Raw genomic sequence first — 18,700 nt, 5'->3', positions numbered from 1 at the left:
TAAAATAAGCTCTGGAGGCAGAGTTCTCTTCCAAGCAGCATCCACCCCATAGCCTGGAAGAAGTCATTTATATAAGGTGATAAAACATGATTTAGCCACAACAAGGCATCTCATAGGAGGCATACAGATAGGATTATTTTCAGCAGTCTACAACCTGTGACACCCCCTAGCGAAGGCCACGTGCCAAAACACGTGTTGGGATCTGACACCAGTCCAGCAGGGGGAGACGACCACAGGTATTAACGTTGTCTTTCTACTTTACTCAGACTAGTTTGAAGACACGTGGATATCAGGTTTTTAGGTTTATACATGGGATTTTTTTTCCTGGAGACCAATACCTTTACATTTACCTGTTATGCAGTCCTGTGTATATAAACATCTTCATCTCCTCCTGCTTTGTCACCCTAGCTAGCTCACTGTGCCTACGTTTAGACTTTTTTTCAAATATTATTTTTCAATATAATATTTTTTCACTATACTTTTGCTGTCTAATTTAGTGTATAGATTTTTCTAGTATTCATGAATAGCTCTCCTTATCATTTTTTGCTCGATTAGCGGTATATATTTTATACTGTTATACACTATTCTCTTATACGACTCTGCTTTGGCTTATATACATTATTTAATCTGGGACACATGTGGTGACAGAACAGATTCCCTTTAACCCCTTAATGACCGGTTTTGCCTTTTCGTTTTTCTCTCTCTCCTTTCCAGATCCATAACTTTTTTATTTTTCCATCAATATGGCCATGTGAGGGTTTATTTTTTGCGGGACGAGTTGTACTTTTCAACGATACCATTGGTTTTACCATGACTTGTAACAGAAAATGGGAAAAAAATTCCAAATGTGATGAAATTGCAAATAAAGTGCAATCCCACACTTGTGTTTTGTTTTGGCTTTTTTGCTAGGATCACTAAATACTAAAAATGACCTGTCATTATGATTCTCCAGGTCATTACGAGTTTATAGACACCAAACATGTCTAGGTTCTTTTTTATCTAAGTAGTGAAAAAAAATTCCAAAGTTTGCTAAACAAAAAAAAAATGGCACCATTTTCTGAGACCCGTAGCATCTCCATTTCTCGTGATCTCGGGTCGGGTGTGGGCTTATTTTTTGCGTGCCGGGCTGACGTTTTTATTGATACCACTTTTGTGCAGATACATTCTTTTGATCGACTGTTATTACATTTTAATGCAATGGCGTGGTAACCAAAAAAACCTAATTCTGGAGTTTTTTTTATTTTTTTTCTAGCTAAGCCGTTTAGCGATCAGGTTAATCTTTTTTTTTTTTTTTATTGATAGATCGGGCGATTCTGATTTATTATTTTATTTTGATTGAGGCGAAAGGGGGTGATTTAAACCTTTTTATTTTATTTTTTTTATATTTTTAAACACATTTTTTTTACTTTTGGCATGCTTCACATAGTAACATAGTAATTAAGGTTGAAGGAAGACTTTAAGTCCATCTAGTTCAACCCATATCCTATCCTAACTTGCCCTAACATGTTGATCCAGAGGAAGGCAAAAAAAACCCATGTGGCAAAAAGTAAGCTTCACATTGGGGAAAAAAATTCCTTCCCGACTACACAAACGGCAATCAGACTAGCTCCCTGGATCAACGCAATATTAAGGAAACTAGTGTATATACCCTGTAATATTATACTTTTCAAGAAAGGCATCCAGTCCCTTCTTAAATTTTAGTAGGGAATCACTCATTACAACATCATATGGCAGAGAGTTCCATAGTCTCACTGCTCTTACAGTAAAGAATCCGCGTATGTGATTGATTAAACCTTCTTTCCTCCAGACGTAGAGGATGTCCCCTTGTCCCTGTCACAGGTCTATGAGCTTGAAGCATCCACTACTTGATTGGCTCTGCTACATAGAGGTGATGCACAGATCACCTATATGTAACTGAATTACAGCATTCTATGAGTGCCGACCACAGGATGGCGCTCATAGCAATCTGTCATCAACAACTATAGAGGTCTCGAGGAGATCTCTGGTTGTGATGACAACACATCGCTGACCCCCGATCACGTGACGGGTCAGCGATGCGCGTATTTCTAGCCTGACAGACGGAACCGCTTGTTAAATGCTGCTGTCATCGCTTGACAGTGGCATTTAACTAGTTAATAGGCACGTGCGGATCGTGATTCCGCTTGTGCCTATTGCGGGCACATGTCAGCTGTTGAAAACAGCTGACGTGTCGCCGCTTTGAGGTGGGTTCACCGCTGAAGCCCACCTCAAGGCAGGGGACTCTGACCACTGACATATTATTCTGTCAGCTGGCAGTAAGGGGTTAACGACAGAAATATTTTTTCCCATGTAGAAAATACAGTACAGATCCCTGTACTTTCTGTTCTGGCCATACAGATACAGTGGGAATAATAAGGCTATGTGCACACGCTGCGGATTCACCTGCGGATCCACACGGAAAAATCCGCAGGAAAAGTGACCTGCGGTTTTCCTGCAGATTGGCCAGCGGTTTTCCCCTGCGGTTTGACACCTGGACAATGGAATAGGTGTCAAACCGCAGTGGAATCCGCAGAAAGAATTGACATGCTGCGGATTTAAAACCGCAGCTTTTCCGCAGGGAAAAATCCGCAGCATATGCACTACGGATTGTAAATCCCATAGACTTACATTGTACTGTACACTGTCTGCGGAACTGCTGTGGATCCGCAGAGGCCAATCCGCAGCGGATCCGCAGAAGAATCCGCAGCGTGTGCACATAGCCTAAGTATTTTATACACTGCTCATTTTGCAAGTTTTCCCATCTACAAAAAATGGAGTGTTCTGTAATTTATGTCATAGGTACATTTCACCTGTTAGAGACAGAATCTAAAAAAAATGCAGAAAATCACATTGTATGATTTTTCCATAATTAATTTGCATTTTTTTTAAACCTTGTATTTATTGAATTAAAATCTTTTACATACATAAATGCAAATATTAACTGAAGCATACCTACTAATGACAAAGATTAGCCAAAGCCTACTATCATATGCGTAGTATGCTGTTATGAGATGGTGGGTAGCAAAATAACTTTTACATTTATAATTGCATTGATTCAAAAAGAAAACAAATCAAAAACTCGTAAGGGAAGGAGGGGAGAGAAGAACATGCATTTTATTGCTTGAAATAAGTATTTGATACAATAGAAAAACAGAACTTATCATTTGGTCCAGAAACCTCTGTTTGCAATTGCAGAGGTCAGCATTTCCTGTAGTTCTTGACCAAGTTTACACACACTGCAGCAGGGATTTTGGCCCACTCCTCCTTACAGATCTTCTCCAGATCTTTCAGGTTTCAGAGCTGTTGCTGGGCAATGTTGAGTTTCAGTTTTCTCCAAAGATATTCTGTTGGGCTCAGGTCTGGAGACTGGCTAGGCCATTCCAGGATTTTGAAATGCTTCTTACACAGCCACTCCTTATTTGCTCTGGCTGTGTATTTCAGGTCATTGTCATGCTGGAAGACCCAGCCACGACACATCTTGAATGCTCTTACTGAGAGAATGAGGTTGTTGGCCACAATCTTGTGATGCATGACCCCATCCTTCCTCCCTTCAATACAGTGCAGTTGTCCTGTCCCTATGGCAGAAAGGCACCCTTAAAGTATGATGTTTTCCCCACCATGCTTCACAGTTGTTACATTGTTCTTGGAGTTATACTCGCCCTTCTTCTTCCTCCAAACACGTCAAGTGGAGTTGATACCAAAATGTTCTATTTTGATCTTATCTGACCACATTACCTTCTCCCATGCCTCCTTTGGATCATCCAAATCGTAATTGGCGAACTTCAAAACGGTTTTGACAGTGTGGCAACCTGCACCGAACGCAACGTGTTGGATTTTGTTGTGGTTGCCGCACCGTCAAAACGACGCATGTGGAGGCATCCGCACATCGGCACGGCCTGCGTACCCAATGCTAAAGATAGGGTATGAAGGCAGAGCTGAACGGAGGAGGCGCGGCAGTGGGCAGAGCTTCACAAAGGAAGTCTGCATACCTCTGCAGCTCCTCCATACGCTAGTGTGAAACTAGCTTTATTTGATTAAGCCCCTGATATGTTCTTGGCCACTCTTTTCTTTAGAGACCTATTAGTGTGTATAACTGATGATATATTTTTTATTGCAAGTCCCACGTCTCATTAGCTACAACAGGTGTGCGGTACTACAATTCATAAGGGTATGTGCAGATGATCGGTAATTGCTGCGGGTTTGATGCTGCGTAATTATGCAGCCTCCAACTCGCAGCAAACTGATGTTACAGCATAGTGGATGTGATTTGAAATCCCATGCCCAATATGTATCCACAGACGTCCGAGGTTCAGCCGCGGAGACTGACATGCAGTGTGTCTTTCCAGACCGCAGCATATCAATTTCTCTTGCGGAGATGCTAGTCTCTGCAAGAGAAATTTCACCCGTAGAATGTATTGAGCGCTATGAATCCGCATGGTTCAGTGAACACATGCATGGTCACCTGTGTTCAATAGATGGCAGTGCTTTAGAAGCAGCGAACATGCGCTGCGTCCAAAGCGCTGCTAGTTCCGGATCATGTGCACCCGACCATAAAGATTCTCTTCTGATCACTGTCAACAATTTTTTTTTCAATAATTTCCATAAATTACATTTCTGATTTCCACAAGAATAAGAGCCCCTACATGACCACCACGTAGCTCTGTTTTCTCTGATTTGATTTTTCTTAAACTATGGAGATACCTCACATGGCAACATGCTTTTATATCTGTATCATTTTTTAAAGCGAGCCAAGCTACATGACTTGGAATAAAAGCCAAACCCGAATCTCTATTTGCAGAAACATGTTTCAGGTGTTGCCCCTCCTCAGTGCAAAGCAGGAAATCTGATTTGGATGTATGAGAGGCCTCTGACTGGATAGAGATTCTGATTTGGCCTTTATCCTAAGTCATGTGGCATGTCTCGTTATAGGATCGATATTGACTTTTAGAATAGCTACTTACAGTAGGTGGTACTAGAGGTCCTCTTTCTCTCTGTAGGAACAATTTGCATATTTAATTTCCCAGAGGAACATTGCATGGCTTATAAGTCTCTTTACTCTGGCATATCAGATATCTCACTCACTCTCCGCAAGAAGAGATGTTACCCCTTAGACTCCAGTCAGTTTTCTCATAGAGCTAAATCAGACCTCTTGCTTTGCATTAAGGAGGGGCATCACCCCAAAGCATGTCTGCAAACAGAGATTCTGATTTGGCTTTTACCTTCAGTAGCAAGGATCGTTGAAGGATCAATATTGACACTTAGGTCTGCTGCTTCCAATATTTGGCACTAGAGATCAAGACCTGTAGACATTTTTATGCTATAAAATATTTAGTAATATATTTGAATTAATATATTTTCAAAGAAGTGTTTTTGAAAAAAATGTAATTCTTTTTTTTTTCAGATTTTAAAGCGGATGATCATAATATCACATCAGATATATATGAAGGCCATACTATTATATCAGATATACCTTCAGTCCTTCACACTAAAGATTTACCATTTGAACCGTTGGAACAGGTTCTATCTACTGATTCATCACAGATTGATAAGCAAAATAAATATGACAAAAGGGATGGTGGACATCAAAGAACACACATGAAAAAGAGGACATTTTCATGTTCAGCATGCGGGAAATATTTTCCAGACAAATCAGCTCTTGCTAGACACCAGATAATTCACACAGGGGAGAAGCCATTTTCATGTTCAGAATGTGGGAAGAGTTTTACACAGAAATCATATCTTGTTGCACATCAGAGAATCCACACTGGGGAGAAGCCATTTTCATGTTCAGAATGTGGGAAAAGTTTTACACTGAAATCATATCTTGTTACACATCAGAGAATCCACACAGGGGAGAAGCCGTTTTCATGTTCAGAATGTGGGAATTGTTGTTCTACAAAATCTGATCTTGTTAAACATTGGAGAATTCACACAGGGGAGAAGCCATTTTCATGTTTAGAATGTGGAAATTGTTGTTCTACAAAATCTGATCTTGTTAAACATCAGAGAATTCACACAGGGGAGAAGCCATTTTCATGTTCAGAATGTGGGAAATATTTCAAAGACAAATCTACACTTTTTAGACATCTGAGAAATCACACAGGAGAGAAGCCATTTTCATGTTCAGAATGTGGGAAAGGTTTTACATCAAAATCAACTCTTATTGGTCATCACAGAATTCACAGAGGAGAGAAGCCATTTTCTTGTTCGGAGTGTGGGAAATGTTTCACAGAGAAATCAGTTCTTGTTAGACATCAGAGAATTCACACTGGGGAGAAGCCATTTTCCTGTTCAAACTGTGGGAAATGTTTTAATCGGAAAATAAGTCTTGTTAGACATGAGAGAACTCACACAACAAAGTAGCTATTATTTTTCTTTCTTTTTTTGTTTATTAATAACTTGTACAAGAAAAAATACAAGATATAGTAAAATCACATGTCTACAGCAGAAAGGATACTCAATTGAAAATGCTTATTAAAAAATGTATACATTAAGAATTGTAACCATTTGTTGTTCAAAATAAGGGAAATATTTTTCGAATGCATTAAGTTTTGTTTCAAGTCACGCAGACATGTTCAGAATGTGGAGAAAGTTTTACCTACAAATGTAACTATTGATCAGCAGAGAAAAACCAACCCATTAAAAATTACGAACTGATATAGCCAGAATGGATTTTTTTTTTAAACTTAACCTTTAATAAGTATGTGTTAAATGAATTACAAAAAACAAAATATAGAAAAAGGGGAACCTACTGTGAGAAAGTGTCCTATAACCATTGGACAGTAGGGTAAATGGTACCTATAACCTCTCAGTTGAGTCCAGTATATAGCAATAGGACTACTGTCTAGCACTGACCGGGAAATAATATTATACAGTGCCCAAATTACCATATGTCATTACTTTTATTTGGGTGTCACAACAAATCCCCTTACAATGCAAAAAAAAACACTTTTTTGGTTTAATACCTTTTCACAAGAAGGTCACATATGTCCTCACTTACACCAGTTTAATGCCATATGCTTAAAGTGCTATTAGAGCTGAGGCATTTATAATCAGATATAGTTGGAAGAAAGGGCATATGAAAGTTATACAGTGGGGAAAAAAAGTATTTAGTCAGTCAGCAATAGTGCAAGTTCCACCACTTAAAAAGATGAGAGGCGTCTGTAATTTACATCATAGGTAGACCTCAACTATGGGAGACAAACTGAGAAAAAAAAATCCAGAAAATCACATTGTCTGTTTTTTTTTCATTTTATTTGCATATTATGGTGGAAAATAAGTATTTGGTCAGAAACAAGCAATCAAGATTTCTGGCTCTCACAGACCTGTAACTTCTTCTTTAAGAGTCTGCTCTTTCCTCCACTCATTACCTGTAGTAATGGCACCTGTTTAAACTTGTTATCAGTATAAAAAGACACCTGTGCACACCCTCAAACAGTCTGACTCCAAACTCCACTATGGTGAAGACCAAAGAGCTGTCAAAGGACACCAGAAACTCTTTTCTTTAGAGACCTATTAGTGTGTATAACTGATGATATATTTTTTATTGCAAGTCCCACGTCTCATTAGCTACAACAGGTGTGCGGTACTACAATTCATAAGGGTATGTGCAGATGATCGGTAATGGTAATGGAAGTCTTCAAACAGAGGCTGGACAGACATCTGACTGGGATGATTTAGCGAATCCTGCTTTGAGCAGGGGGTTGGACCAGATGGCCCAGGAGGTCCCTTCCAACTCTACGATTCTATGATTCTATGAGAAACAAAATTGTAGCCCTGCACCAGGCTGGGAAGACTGAATCTGCAATAGCCAACCAGCTTGGAGTGAAGAAATCAACTGTGGGAGCAATAATTAGAAAATGGAAGACATACAAGACCACTGATAATCTCCCTCGATCTGGTGCTCCACGCAAAATCCCACCCCGTGGGGTCAGAATGATCACAAGAATGGTGAGCAAAAATCCCAGAACCACGCGGGGGGACCTAGTGAATGAACTGCAGAGAGCTGGGACCAATGTAACAAGGCCTACCATAAGTAACACACTATGCCACCATGGACTCAGATCCTGCAGTGCCAGACGTGTCCCACTGCTTAAGCCTGTACATGTCCGGGCCCGTCTGAAGTTTGCTAGAGAGCATTTGGATGATCCAGAGGAATTTTGGGAGAATGTCCTATGGTCTGATGAAACCAAACTGGAACTGTTTGGTAGAAACACAACTTGTCGTGTTTGGAGGAAAAAGAATACTGAGTTGCATCCATCAAACACCATACCTACTGTAAAGCATGGTGGTGGAAACATCATGCTTTGGGGCTGTTTCTCTGCAAAGGGGCCAGGACGACTGATCCGGGTACATGAAAGAATGAATGGGGCCCTGTATCGTGAGATTTTGAGTGCAAACCTCCTTCCATCAGCAAGGGCATTGAAGATGAAACGTGGCTGGGTCTTTCAACATGACAATGATCCAAAGCACACCGCCAGGGCAACGAAGGAGTGGCTTCGTAAGAAGCATTTCAAGGTCCTGGAGTGGCCTAGCCAGTCTCCAGATCTCAACCCTATAGAAAACCTTTGGAGGGAGTTGAAAGTCCGTGTTGCCAAGCGAAAAGCCAAAAACATCACTGCTCTAGAGGAGATCTGCATGGAGGAATGGGCCAACATACCAACAACAGTGTGTGGCAACCTTGTGAAGACTTACAGAAAACGTTTGACCTCTGTCATTGCCAACAAAGGATATATCACAAAGTATTGAGATGAAATTTTGTTTCTGACCAAATACTTATTTTCCACCATAATATGCAAATAAAATGAAAAAAAAACAGTCAATGTGATTTTCTGGATTTTTTTTTCTTAGTTTGTCTCCCATAGTTGAGGTCTACCTATGATGTAAATTACAGACGCCTCTCATCTTTTTAAGTGGTGGAACTTGCACTATTGCTGACTGACTAAATACTTTTTTTCCCCACTGTATGTGTGACCTCTTACTCGTAAAATGAAGCCCATATATCCACTATACACGTACCAAACCCAAGAAAAACACTGGGGTTGTCACACATCCCGTGTAACTTGCTGCAGCATGAAATGGGATATTGCAACCAAATTAACACCAACATACATTAAAAACTCAGGGATGGTTTACAGTATTGTATTTACACCTACCATACCAGTAGTATGCAAATAAACCATTAATTGCTTATGCTGTTGTTGCTATCCCTATCACTTTGTAACCAATATAGTCATTGATACCGACATATCACATAAGGTATCTAGTGACAATGAAAATGGAGTGATCTCACCCAATTTTTTGGAGGAGACATCTGATACAGCGCTCAAACAGTTATCGAGCAAGATGGTATTCCAAATCTCAATCTCATTTAGTATCTCCTGACGCATTTCGTCCTTGGGGACTCATCATGGGAGTTCACCAAAAAAATTATCGCGGCAAACTGCAGACCTACCCACCTGTCCGATTTTTTAAGGACTCAGGAATCGCCCCTTCTTGTCGCCGGACACACCGTAACACCTTAGCTTACAAGCTCCATAGCCGGGTAAGGTAAGGAAGTAAGAAATAACCTCGTATCGGCTGTAGGGGGTTATGTCTGATGCTTAGAGCTCAACACCTTGCTTCCTGGAATTAACACACCCAGACAGGAAAGCCTCATTTTTAACCATGTCCTTTCTTATAATATGGTACAGCTTTCCAAACCCAACTTATGTATGACACACCACATGAAAATCTAAAAACGAGTTACTGATTGCGCTCTCTGACAGGAGAATACTGGAGAATGAGTCCTGGAAATGGTGGAAATATATTCATGAAAATGTATATAGGAGTGGGAGGCACCCCCACTTGATCCAAAAGAATGCAAAATACAGGACTCAATCGACCTATCCTTTCTTTATACGAGAGAAACCCTACAGCTAGCTGCTCACTACTGGACACGAAGGTATTGATGTAATTGTACTGACGTAGAATCATGATACCAGATCATATTTCCTGCACAAAGATCACAGTTCAGCTCGGTGGTTAGCACTGTTGCTTTGCAGCGATGGGAACGTGTTCAAATCCAACCAAGCACAACATCTACCAGGACTTTCTATGTGATCCATGTGTTTGTGTGGGTTTCCTCTGTGTTCTCTATATTCCAAAGACATACTGATAGAGAATGTATGGTTATGTGCAAAACAATAGCAGTCTAGCATCACTAATGTGTTTAATTTCTGTTTAGGCAGAAAGATCATACAGCATGGGAAAAAAATTCATGACTAGGTGGGCAACCAACAGAATCAACAGTCATGTCATGCACGTTGCTAATTAAGTATAACTGACTCATTTAATAAAAGTGGGATGTCCTAATTAATAGTAGTTCGGAGTTCAATTAGAGAGGTTCTTCCTTCTGTGAAGAAAAAGGTGTCAATAAAAGCTCTACTTTAAGCTCTAGGAAGATCAAAGAAGATCTTTGTTACAGGACTCACAGGTTACTAATCAGAACATACCTACTTGAAGCCAACCTATTTGCAAGAAACCCTCCTAAGTACCAATGCTGAAAAAAGACGTGTTGAAAAGGTTACAGTTTGCCAGAACGCTTTGACTGGTCTACAGAGAAATGGCTCAACATTCTATGGACAGCTGAGAACAAGATTGTTCTTATTGGATATAAAGGCCACAGACAGTTGTGAGACAACCCATAAACACTGAACTCAAGCCACAGTACACTGTGAAGACTGTAAAACATGGAGATGCAAGCATAATGGATTGGGGATGTTTTTCATACTCTGGAATTGGGCCCATTTATCGCATACCAGGCACCGTGGACCAGTTTCAATACATCAAAACACTGGAAGAGGTCTTGTTGCCTTATGATGAAGAAAAAATGCCCTTGAAATTCTTACTTCAGCAGGACGATGACCCCCCAAACACACCAGCAAGTGGGCGATATCCTGGTTCATTCCAGACCCACGATTGATGTTATGAAATTGCCAGCCCCGACTTCAATCCAACTTAAGAATTTGTAGAGAGACATCAAAAATTCTGCTTTTGATACAAAACCTAAGAATGCAGAAGAACTGTGGAATGTAGTCCAGTCAGCTTAGGCTGAAATATCTGTTCGCAGGTGTCAGATTTTGTTGACTTCATGCCACACAGATGTAAAGCAGTTACATTTGTGCTCAAAAGTTTACATACCCTGGCAGAATTGTTGCTTTCTTGGCCTTTTTCCAGAGAATATGAATGATAACACCAAAACTTTTTCTCCACTCATGGTTAATGGTTGTGTGAAGCCATTTATTGTCAAACTACTGTGTTTTCTCTTTTTAAATCATAATGACATCCCAAAATATTCAGAATTAAGAGTCCTCAGTGGTTGACACCATTTAATGGCTAACTGAAAAGATTGTAACAAATTGCAAGCTTTCGAGACTACTCAGGTCTCTTCATCAGGCAAAGACTAATTCAACATCTGAAGAATCACATATTTATACACAAAACAGCACAGAAATAATGCAACAGATAAGACAAGTGATGTGAAGCAGAATTGTCATAATGGGAGAGGGATAAACATAAATATTAGAACAGTTCATAGATAAGGAGTGTGAACGTTTTATTGTCCTTTATTGGGGTCTGGTTCTGTGCTGTGATGGCTCCAGAAGGTCTGAAGAGCAAATTCCTTAATTGATGCAAAAAGACATAAATCCATGCTACACATTCATTCCTGCACTGAGTGTGTTAAAGGTTGTCATAAATTTATACTCCCAGACTTTCCTGTCTCTCTGAGATTTGAAGTTACCTTTTAAAACAAGTCATTTAATGTCCATGATGCTATGACCGGGGATACAAAATGTTTTGCCACAGGTAGATCCATTCTTTTTTCTCTTATTGTGTGACAATGAGAATTCATCCTTGTTCTCTGTTTTTGCCTGGTCTCCCCCACATTCAGACCTCCAGTTGGACATTTGGTACATATAATTAAGGACACCACATTAGATGTGATGCAGCTGAATGTACTTGGGATCTTGTAGTCTTGATGTGAGTTTGGGATCTTTATCTTGTCCCTGGTCATTATAAATGGACAGGTTTTATATTTTTTCTGCTTGCAAGGCAAGGTTCCTGTAGCTGTTGGAGAGGACAGGGAGCTTCTGACAATGATGCTTCATAAATTTGGGGGCTGTTTAAAACACAGTAGTGGGGGGTCTGGAAATATGGATTGTAGTCGGTCATCTTTTTGTAGTAAAGGTTGTAATTTCCGTGCAGCTCCCCTTAGCACCTCCAAATTTAAATTGTAGATGACCACTAGAGGCACCCGGTTATTTTCATCTTTAGCTTTGTAATGTAGCAGGTGATTCAGAAGATTCAGAAAACGGGATCCTAACAACTAAAAGGAGGTCAGGACTGGACACCTCCACCTGGATGCAACCCTCATTTGGATAAATATATAGACTCCTTCAGACATTTGATAAAATCCACCATCATAGACACCAACAGGAGACAAGCATCCAACATCAGTGCCGAGGAGAGAAAGGCCATACAGTCTCTGAAAACCAGCAAAGAAATCATCATTAAACCTGCTGGCAAGGGTGGTGCAATAGTCATAATGAACATGACACACCCACCAGGGTCGTGGGGTACTCGGAACCCGGTCGGACAGTTCTTTGGGGAAGTCAAGGGGCCGTGACCTGACTCCATGGCCCTGGCTGTGCCGTAAAATGGGGAATATGTATATGGCATTTAACGTGATGCCACCTGTGGTGTTCGGCAATGGATGGCTGACGCTGCTAAAGGAGACCGCGGGGGCTGATGGTGACACAGCTGGGATGGTTCTGCTCCCCACAGGTGGAGTGGGGCCCCAGGGCTACCGGTTCCATTTATGTCAGGCTTCGTGTACCTTGTGCAGGACTCGGTGCAAGAGATCACTGGATGACACAAATGCTGTAGTTTTCTTTTCCTTTACTTGATGGTTGTTAGTACAGACCCCGGGGCACTGGTAACAGATCGTAATGGAGAGCCAGGCAGCCTGGAAGCAATTTTGGATTCATCTGTCCAGGTAGGTATGGAGGCCTTCCTTCTGCGCTGTCCTCCCTTTTTTATTGCTGCCTATCAGCTCACCCTCCTGCTTCTAACTGTCTCTCTCTGTTTAAAAACAAACAGTTGCCTGCAAGGCCGACAGCTCGAGCCTATCACAGGTGCCACTCCTTTGTGTCGGCTCCAGGCTCTGGTATGCTGCTGTGCCGCTTGGTATTAGATTGGGCCAGAAGACCTGCAATCCCCTGCCCTCCGGATTTAGCTGTCCGGACTTCAGTACCCACGCAACCACAGACTCCCGTATCCAGTTCCTAGCGCTCAGCTCTGGGGCGAGTTTAATCACAACTCCACTCCCCAGGTTCTGCTCGACTTCTCTCCTACTGACACCTAGTAAGGGGACCCCTCTTTGCTTCCAGGCATGACGTTATGAACTGTGAGGGAGGCAAAATGTCACTGGCAACCGGACTCCTGGGGTGCCACATTCCCCCTAGTGAAATTCAGTACTTCCGGACTGAGGAAACATATTAACAAGTGAACAATCATAACTATTTACAAGATTTCAAAAATAAAAATTACAAAAACCAAAGCTCAAAAATAGTCCTGGTAATGATTAGTCCATGCGTAATTGTCCATTGTCCATTCCCGAGCCAGGTTGGTAACTATATACAAGTATTGTCCTGGTCACAATGAGTCCAGTGAACCAATCGTCCAAAATAGGATTGCTCAAAAGTTCTTACAGTCTCTGTAGGTTCCTATGCTTGACGGTTACGTACTTACATTACATATTTCCATATCTTATTTACACAATTTACTTAAATGCGGAACCTTACGGGGATTCGACCTAGGGTACTACGGGTAGACCTTTGTAGCACTAGTACTGGTGTAGTGTGCTCTCTATTGGCTGCGCTACAGGTGGCTCTATGGAGCACCCGGGTATACCTAATGTTCTACGACCACTGATTCTCACTGTGGGCATGACAGACTCGCCGTTGACAGGGGGTGGTTTCTCTTGCTCCGCTGATGGTGTTGCATCTGCTGCTTGAGCCCGCTGGTCTTGAGTCACATCTCTTTCTGGCACTACTAGCTAGGGAAAGGTCAAACGGGCACAACTATGGCCTGCTTCACCCTTGTCCAATTTGGGGGGAACTCACCGAGGACTGTGTTGATCTTTTCCTCCACGTCTTCCACTGGCTGAGGAATGTCTTGGTCTTCAAACCTTTCTTTAGTTGGTACACAGATGTCTGCCCCAGAATCCAAATACGCTGACTCAGCAAACTGGGATTCACTGGATGTCATGGCTACAGTAAGTGTCAGAGGTAGGGACATGTCCTTTCCATCTAGGGAGACCTCTCCTATGGCCCCTAGATACTGGATCTTCTCCAGTCTCACCGGGCAGACTCGAATGGAGTGACCCATAACTCCACAATACAGGCACTGGCCTTTTGTGCGACAATCTCAGTCGCTGTATAGCAAGAGCAAGGTGGTTGATCTGCATGGGTTCTGATGAGTCCTCGACAAGGGAGAGTGAAGGAACAGGCAGTCTTTGAAAAGATGGAGCCAGGCACCGCGGTTCTTTCACATGCCACCTCACTAGCACGCTCACGGAACCGTAGGTCTATACGGATGGTGATGGAGATCAGGTCGTCGAGGTTAGTTGGTAGGTCTCGACTGGCTAGCTCATCCTTAATATCTCCGGAAAGCCCCTCCCAGAATGTCACCACCAAAGCTTTGTTATTCCATCTGAGTTCAGACGCCAGGGTGTGAAAGCGTACCGCATATTGCCCCACAAAAGAAATGGACTGACGTAAACGGAGAAGAGCCAAAGCTGCCGAGGTGGTTCACCCGGGTTCATAGAACACTTTGCGAAAAGCTTCCAAGAATGCAGGCAATTTGGAGATGATTGGATCCTCTCCTATAATGGGTTCAACCACGCCAGGGTGTCGCCTCCAAGGTATGACATAAGGAACTCTTCTTTTGCTCGGTCCAACGGGAAGTGGTGCGGGAGAAGTTCAAAATGTAGCCGGCACTGATTGATGAACTCGTGGCAGAGCTTCAGATTGCCACCAAAACGTGGTGGAGCTGCGAGTCGGGGACCTGGATCTCGAACTAAGCAAACTGTTTGGGACATCTCTGAAGAGGACACGGCTGCTTCAACATGCTGGAACTCAGGAGGGATGTTTAAAGCCTCCAACTTAGTGGTTAAAGACCACAACTGTTAGGACAGCTCTTCCTGTGCGTCTTTCTGTCGGCAAAGCTCCTGTTACATGGTCTGAACGGGCAGGATCCAGGTTCTAGTGGGATCCATGTCCTGAGCAAACTGTTACAGGCATGGTTTGTGGTGCCATGGACTGCCGTAACTATGTGAACACCAGACTGTTCACTAGAGCCTCTGATGGTGACATTAGACTTGGCTCCCAATCAACGCTAGGTGCCACTCCAGGACAGACCAACAGTCAGGCAGCAGCTGGACCCAGAAGGACAGACTGGATGGAGCAGCAGGCAGAGCTTGTATCAGAGTGCAGCTAACCAAGTTTGTATCTGAGTGCAGCAGACAGGACTTGCATGTGAGTGCAGCAATCAAGATTTGCACCGGTATGCGACCTTACAATATAGACTTTAAACAGGAAGGCTGCTCAGGCACCTCCCCAGTTGGGAGGAAGCTGTTAGGCATCAGGTTCCTGTTGCTGCACAGCAGGAATCCCAAGCCTTGCTTCCAGCGGTCTCCCATTCCTCTCCAGCCGCAGAGGAGGTTGCTCAGCAGACTCGTCGGTCCCGGTACTCTGCCCAGACTAGCTCCGTGGGTTTGGTTGCTGCTGCCACCTCTGGCCCAACTATAGCAATGCATGCTGGTCAGCAGCGAGTCTCTCCAGGGACTAAGGCTCCTGTTGGTCCACTGAGCATGCCCGTGGAGTGATCTCCCATTGGAGATTGAAGGTCACATGATCAGGTCCTTCTCCAGCTCAGATTGGTCCATCCGAAAAGCCAGGAAGGTCCCGGAAGCACGTGGCTATAAAAGGTTCGCATGGCCGCTCGGCCATGCGCTAGTATAGACTGCATTGTCAGACTATGAGGAGTGAGTGTTGTATGCATGTATGAATGTCTCTGGTGAATGACTCATTAAGAAACCCCTACCCTTGGTACGCATGTGTTGTGCAGCCTAGCCTGTTAAGCGCCCAGGCTTAGGTGAAGGTAGGACAGAGTCTGAGACAGGCACTAGTCTCCATCAGTGACTCGGTACGCCTCAGTGCACGTGCTCTACACTCCATAGTCAGCGTCTATAGCAGCATCCTCAGTTGCGACGCCGCGCACTCAGAAGGTCTAGAGGGACTCTGACCTGGTGTCCTTGGGGCAGATTTCTGTAACCGCTTTCTGTGCGCTCATTGGCCGGGCTCTGTGAGCTAAACAGGCTCCGGCATTTATGTTCAGCGGTAGTGAGGCTCTGTGAGTTAACAGAGTTCGCTCCTGTTCACACTGGGTGACGTTAACCCATGTGTGACCTTTCCACACCGCTTTATACTCCCACCATTACCTAGCAGCAGTGTACCACCTCTGCACAGTGTACCTCGGGCTGTGAACGCGCCTACTATTTTTTTATAATTTGGTGCGTTCCGCCAGCCCTAACAGAAGCAATATATACATAATGTCTGGGGAGGAAATAGCAAGTGCACGCGCTGGCCCTTTAAGAGGACGGAAGCGCATGCGCGTGCTCTAAGGACATGGTTAGAGGACCGGCTGGAAGCATACAGAGCATGGGGAAGGGAAGAACTGGCTGCAGCATGGGTGAGTGAAGAGACACGCCGGAGACCCAGCCTGTCAGAGCAGGACCCCGGCGAGGTGCTAACAAATAGGCCCTTCGTCTGCGAATGGCATACAGATGTCTTGAGTTGGGTAATTTGGAGAGCCTTACGTTACTCTCTCATTAATTTAGACCTGAACGCCTTTCCTTGATCTGTCAGTATCTCCCTTGGCTGGTTGGTCCGGGATAAAATATGGACTAAATCTCGGGCTATATTCCTGGCTGAGGAATTCTTCAGTGGTACCATGTTGCATAGTCCATGACCACCGAGATATAATGATGGATTCTGGTAGACTTAACTAGGGACCCTACAAGGTCCATGGCAATCCAGTCAAATTGGGCCTCTATAATGGGTAGCGGAACTAGGGCACTGCGGAAGTGGGAAACGGGGCAGTGAACTGACATGTAGGATAGGATCGACAATAATTAACAATCTCCCAATGGCACCCAGGCCAATAAAATGTTTGAAGAACCCGCTCCTGGATCTTGTCTATGCCTACTGTATGTCTATAGGGTCTCGGGACTAACAGCTGCTTTAATACTTCCTCTCGCTGTCTAGTGACCCAATAAATTAAATGCGAAATAAGGCAACCTCATTTATCAGTTATATTGTCCCATGACCCTTTTTCAGTAAAGTCCTCCATTTGAGCAGTCCCAAAATTCCCCCCAGAAACCTACCAACTCAGGAATGTCATTCTCATGGACCACTGTCTCATCCTCAACACCAGCAATTTTAGAGGTTCTGGCAGCAATAACCAATTTCCTCACTTTGCCAATCAGAGATCCTGCATGTCCCTCTTGCATACTATTTCTTATTGCCAGCTGCAGGGTGTACACAACACAGTGCATGTGGTGAATATGAGAAAGCTTTGAAGCAGCTTCAACAAGATCATCTAATTGTAAAGCATAATTTTGCTGTTCTTCTGTAGTAATATCTGTTCCAAGACTGTGGCCTTCCATCTCAAACATACTGAATCTGAAGTTTTATTCTAGCTGTTGTTCACCTTCATTATTCTCATTCATCAGTTTACTTCTCATGTTTGAAGCAATGTCAGTTACAACAGCAAGAACCTGTTCTTTTTGAGTGCATGATCTTGGAATATCTTTTCCACTAAGGCCTGGAGAAACTGGCTCCTGTGATGAGCTTTAGTATCTTTTACTGCCAATGTCTTGGTAACAATTTTATAGTTGTCACAAACAAATTGAACATTGATAGCAAAATTGTTCACTCTGATGTGTGCAGGGATCAATTTTAAGAAATATAAACCATCTCTTGATAGTCTTTTAAAGATCTTCCTTTTAGTTAAAGGCTTCTTCAATCACTAATTTTCTAATACTTTCTCTTTCCAGAGAAATACCAATTTTGGGGGCCATTTCTCCATTAAGAGTTGTAAAAGCTGGTTGTACAAAAAATGATAATGGTACACCGTCCTTCACAACAAGCTGTATGAGCTGTCTTTTAAATATCTGCTGTCATTGTTACAGTAATTTTGTCACTTATAAAATATCTTGTGACTGATGTTTCAGGTTGTAATTCTTGTAAATGTGTTTTTCGATTGAAAGGAGCCTGAGTATGCACTGATTTTGAGCTCACAGCATTTGTTTTCATCTGTCCTACACTGACACACAAAATATTTTTGAACTTGGGTTAATGCGAAATGCTCAAATATAGCTGACTTCATAGGAAGCTTCTTAGACATTTTGAATCATAAATTAGCTTTCAAAATAATTATGGATAGAAATAAAACAAACTGTAAAAATCAATAGTACAGACAATGACAAAACATTTTGTAATATATGCTATTAAATGGCTTTACTTTGAGCTTTCAAACTTAGGCATTTCTCTGGGTACAGCTCAGTAAATGTTTCGCA

The 18,700-nt window shown here is 42.6% G+C and overlaps 1 protein-coding gene across 1 annotated transcript in view; it reads left to right on the top strand.

Moving 5' to 3' along the window:
* LOC141051164 (uncharacterized) overlaps nucleotides 1-18,700 on the top strand; it is a 195,163-nt gene that overhangs the window by 16,102 nt on the left and 160,361 nt on the right. Inside the window, 1 exon segment of the mRNA XM_073548028.1 lies at nucleotides 5,420-6,377. Within this exon segment, the coding sequence (XP_073404129.1) occupies nucleotides 5,420-6,377 (958 nt within the window).

The sequence above is a fragment of the Dendrobates tinctorius genome, unplaced genomic scaffold (genome assembly GCF_039654945.1).
Source record: "Dendrobates tinctorius isolate UK_male_01 unplaced genomic scaffold, ASM3965494v1 ptg000155l, whole genome shotgun sequence".
NCBI lineage: Eukaryota > Metazoa > Chordata > Amphibia > Anura > Dendrobatidae > Dendrobates > Dendrobates tinctorius.
The sequence above is the reverse complement of the archived record's forward strand: the minus strand, read 5'-3'. Positions and strand labels throughout refer to the sequence as shown.